General features: G+C 41.0%; 1 protein-coding gene across 1 annotated transcript in view; it reads right to left on the bottom strand.

Moving 5' to 3' along the window:
* Window positions 1-4,736, bottom strand: part of LOC122246009 (uncharacterized) — a 12,540-nt gene extending 7,804 nt beyond the window's left edge. Inside the window, exons 1-5 of the mRNA XM_086556211.1 lie at window positions 4,725-4,736; window positions 3,737-3,845; window positions 3,202-3,307; window positions 2,365-2,377; window positions 1,172-1,364 (exon numbers count right to left, since the gene is read on the bottom strand). Of these exons, the coding sequence (XP_086412337.1) occupies window positions 1,172-1,364; window positions 2,365-2,377; window positions 3,202-3,307; window positions 3,737-3,845; window positions 4,725-4,736 (433 nt within the window). The remainder of the gene's footprint in view (window positions 1-1,171; window positions 1,365-2,364; window positions 2,378-3,201; window positions 3,308-3,736; window positions 3,846-4,724) is intronic.
* Window positions 4,737-5,000: the final 264 nt, after the last annotated feature.

The following is a 5,000-nucleotide window of genomic DNA, read 5'->3' as shown; positions in this document are numbered from 1 at the left end:
AATCTATCTATCTATCTCCTTATCTATTATTTATCTATCTACCTCTTTATCTATTAATGTATCTAACTGTCTACTTAACTATCATCTATCTATCTATCTATTTATCTATTGATCTATCTATGTTTATCACTATATAGCTGTCTGTCTGTGTGTCTGTTCGTCTGTCTGTCTTTCACCCCCCTCCCCCTTACCTACCTCTACACTTTCCCCTTCCCTACTCCGTTCCCCATCACCCCTACCTCATCCCTACCCCTCACCCCCTCCCTCACCCAACCCATCCCCTAAGCCCACCCACGCTCAGCCAACCACGCCCACCTTACCAGGCACACCCACGCCCAGCCACCCACGCCCACCTTACCAGGCAAACCCACGCCCACCTTACCAGGCACACCCACGCCCAGCCACCCACGCCCACCTTACCAGGCACACCCACACCCAGCCACCCACGCCCACCTTACCAGGCACACCCACGCCCAGCCACCCACGCCCACCTTACCAGGCACACCCACGCCCAGCCACCCACGCCCACCTTACCAGGCACACCCACGCCCAGCCACCCACGCCCACCTTACCAGGCACACCCACGCCCAGCCACCCACGCCCACCTTACCAGACAAACCCACGCCCAGCCATAAACTACACACACCCACAACTCTACACTTCCTCATATCCACCTTAAAAATGGTCAACATCGGAACAGTCATCATATGCAACGTAAATGTACCCACACACCGTAACCACCACCCACGCCCACCTTACCAGACAAACCCACGCCCACCTTACCGGGCATAGCCACGCCCACCTTACCAGGCACACCCACGCCCACCTTACCGGGCACACCCACGCCCACCTTACCAGGCACATCCACGCCCAGCCACCCACGCCCCCCAGCAACCCTCGCCCAGGCGGGGGCCAAAACACCAAAAAACGCCCCAGCCACCACCATGCCAGGAACAAAAAAAAAAGGCCAAAAAAAATGCCAACAAACACAAAACACCAAAAAAGCCAGCAAAAAAAAACCCACGCGTACCAGGTTCTTTAATACAGGCACACCCACGCCCACCTTACCGGGCACACCCACGACCACCTTACCAGGCAAACCCACGCCCAGCCACCCACGCCTACCTTACCAGGCAAACCCACGCCCCCCAGCCACCTACGCCCACCTTACCGGGCAAGTACTGTCGCGGGCGGTAGAGCCTGACCCTCCTCGGTCCGTGAAACTGCCACCTGCTCGCCAGTGCCACGGGCGGGAGGTCGCGCTCCATGGGCTCGCGGGGGGGGACTTCCTTGGGGGGGTCCTGGGCCTTGGTGGGGGGGGAGGGGGCTTCGTGTTCCTCCGCTGACTCCTTCGGCGGGTGGGTCTCCTCTGGGGGGGGAGGGGGGGGGGAGAGGGGGGGGGGAGGGGGGGGGGGGGCGCCGGAGCGACAGACAGTGCGGCGTGGAACCAGCAGAGACAAAATCGAGCGGAGGCACGTCTAGCGCATGCGAGGTGGTGATGAGAGGGAGGAGGGAAGGGGGGAGGTGGGAGGGGGGGAGGGGGGGAAGAGGGAGGGAGGGGGGGGCGAAGAGGGAAAGAGGGAGGAAGAGAGTGAGAGAGAGAGAGAGAGAGAGAGAGAGAGAGGGAGAGATGAGAGGGGAGAGAGCGCAAAACAATAATATAGAGTAAGCTATATGAGAGCGAGATAGAGAGAGAGTCTTTCGAGAGAGGGAGAGGAAAATAGAGAGAGAGAGAGAGAGGAGTAGAGAGATTAGAGGAGTGAATTGAAGAGAGAGAGATGAAGAGTGGAAGTACGGAAGAGAGGTGAGAAGACCAGAGAGAAAGGAAGGGGGGGGAATGCAGGAGATGAGAGAGAGAGAGAGAGAGTGGTGAGTAGGTGTTGTTATTATTATTACTATGATTATCACTATCGGGATTACTATCATATTTATTACTGTTATTATCATTAACATTATCATTATTAACATTATCATCATCACCACCATTATTTTTTTATCATCATTATCATCATCATTAATTTTGGGGCTAGTTCATCACATCTTAATCTGAAATTAATATGTTTATTCCTTAATCAGTGTTAATTCTCTTATGTTTCTTCTTCCGAGAGAAGAACACGCAATGAAAATAACAAAAGGGAGGGGTCGGGGAGGTTCGAAGCACTCTCGTCAGGAGAGCGCCAAGATAGCAAAATGCCCCTCCCAGCCGGTGGGACCGAAATGGAACACTAATCGACACCCTGGGAGGGGGGAGGGGGAGAGACACACACAAAAAACCAAAATCCAGTAAGTTACTCACACCACCAACACAGCAACACACAATCATAAACAGTAGAACACTTTATTTATCAGAATAACACCCTCTACTAAACAGATCAAACTTGAAAGAAAAGAACAACTTAAAAAAAAGTAAAAGAACATTCTCGACAAAACAGAATGATCTCAATAGAACAGAATGAACACTCCCAAAAGAACAAAAAAAACAATCCCTTAAAAAAAAAAAAAACACTCCCAAAATTTTAAAAAATCCCTAAAAAACAAAAACAAAAACAAAAAACTCCCAACAGAACAACGGAAAATTATTCCCCAAAAGAAATCCCATTCCCAAAAGAACAAAAAAAAAAAAAAAAACAGTCCCAAAAGAAAAAATATCCCAAAAGAATGAGAACCCAAAACATTCAGAAAAAGAACAAATAATCCATTCCCAAAAAGAATTAAGAAAAAAAATAAAAAATAAATTATAATAAAAAAACGTTCCTAAAAGACAAAATAAACATTCCCAAAAGAAAAAATCCCATTCCCAAATGAACAAAATAAACATTCTCTAAAGAAAAAATCCCATTCCCAAATGAACAAAATAAACATTCCCAAAATAACCAAAAAAAAAAAAAAAAAAAAAAAAAAAATCCAAAAAGAACAAACAAACAAAAAAATCCCCAAAGAACAAAATGAAACACCACACACAAAAAAATCCCAGAACAAATAAATTCCCCTAAGCATTAAAAACCCATTCCCAAATGAGAGAGAACTCAAAAAAAATAAAAAAAAAAAAAAAAAAAAAAAAAAAAAGAATAAGGAAAAAAAATAAAAGAATATTAATAAAATAAAAGAAAAAAATTACCCATAAACAAAACGACTCCAAAAGAGCAAAAGTCCCCTACTGCTCCTTTTTCATTGTTCGTCCCGCGCCCTTAACCACTCTACGGGTCTCGCGGAGGGAAGGCGCCGGGCAGAGCGTTGTCGTCGAGGAGGCTGACCGGAGGGTTCTGCTGGTTGCCGAACTGGATGTCTTCGGCTGACCGCTTGGTTGCTGAGGGGGAGGGGGGAGGGGGTGTGAGGTGGGGTGGTTGGGGATGTTTATGTGTGGGGCGTTGTGTGTTTATGTGGATGGATGTATGTACATATATATGTATATGTATGCATGTACATATATATGTATATGTATGCATGTACATATATATGTATATGTATGCATGTACATATATATGTATATGTATGCATGTACATATAAATGTTTATGTATATATATAATTACTTTATAAGTACACTATGATTATATTCCATATGAAGAGAGAGAGAAAGAAAAAAGAGAAACAGAGACTGATAGACAGAACTATAGATAATAAAAATAAATAAATTTCAGCTTATTAGGTCGTAAAGAGGAGAGAGAGAGGAAAAAAAAACATCCTTATACACCAACCAAGGACCAGATCCTATCGTGGGCGTGTTTGAGTTTTACCTGTGGGCGGCGGAGGTGCAGTCAGCGCCCCGCCCACCATCACCATCAGTAACAAAGCCGCCCGCACGCCCATTTTCACGTCCGGTTTTGCCTTGTTGAGATGTGCCGTCTGTGAAGGAGGGTGAGTTTGAGATTAAAAGGATAATTAGAAAAATAAGGAAATTGATGATGATAATGATGAGAAAAATGTTAATGATAATGATGATAGTAATGATAATAATGATAATGATGATAAATAAATAAATGATGATAAATAAATAAATAATAAATAATGATAATGATAATAAATGATAATGATGATAGTAATGATAATAATGATAATGATAGATATGTTAATGATGATATTGGTGATAATAATAGCAATGATAATAATGTCACTGATAATGATGGCAGAAATGTTAATGATAATGCAGTTATAATATAGATATGTAATGAGGGTATGAATAATGGTGATATTTTGGGAAGTCGATGATGAGGAGATTGTGTGAAAAAATTTTAATGGTGATAATAGAATGATGATAATAATGATGGATATGTTAATGATGATATTGGTGATAATAATAGCAATGATAATAATGTCACTGATAATGATGACAGAAATGTTAATGATAATGATGATGATATTGGTAATGATAATTGCAATAATAATAATGGTGATGATATTGGTAACAATATTAGCAATGATAATAATGTCACTGATAATGATGACAGAAATGTTAATGATAATGATGATGATATTGGTAATAATAATTGCAATAATAATAATGGTGATGATAATGACAATATTGGCAATGATAATTGGAATAATCATAATGGTGATAATGATATTTATGATAATGATGATAATATTGGTAATGCTAAAAACAATAATAATAATAAGGATAACAATGTTATTAATGATAATGATATTGATGATGATGATGATGGTTATCATTGTGATGATTATTATCAATATTAGTAGCATCATTATCATAATATATGTTATCACCATCATCCTCATTACTAGATTATAATTGGTTAGTAGTGTTATCATACTAATGATAACAATAATTATTGCAAACATCAAAATCGTCACTGTCATTATCATGATGATTGTTTATGGATTATTATCAATATCATTATTGTTTTGATAATCATAATTTCATGATCATTTTCATGAATATTGCTTCTGTCATGGTTATTACTGTTATCATTATTATCATTGTTATTATTACTATTATTATTATCATTATTAAGTATATTATCATTAATAATAATAATAATT

The sequence above is a fragment of the Penaeus japonicus genome, unplaced genomic scaffold, assembly GCF_977035675.1.
Source record: "Penaeus japonicus unplaced genomic scaffold, GWHDUDI00000001_assembly GWHDUDI00000032, whole genome shotgun sequence".
NCBI lineage: Eukaryota > Metazoa > Arthropoda > Malacostraca > Decapoda > Penaeidae > Penaeus > Penaeus japonicus.
Note: the sequence above shows the minus strand (reverse complement) of the source record. Positions and strands in the feature narration are given on the sequence as shown.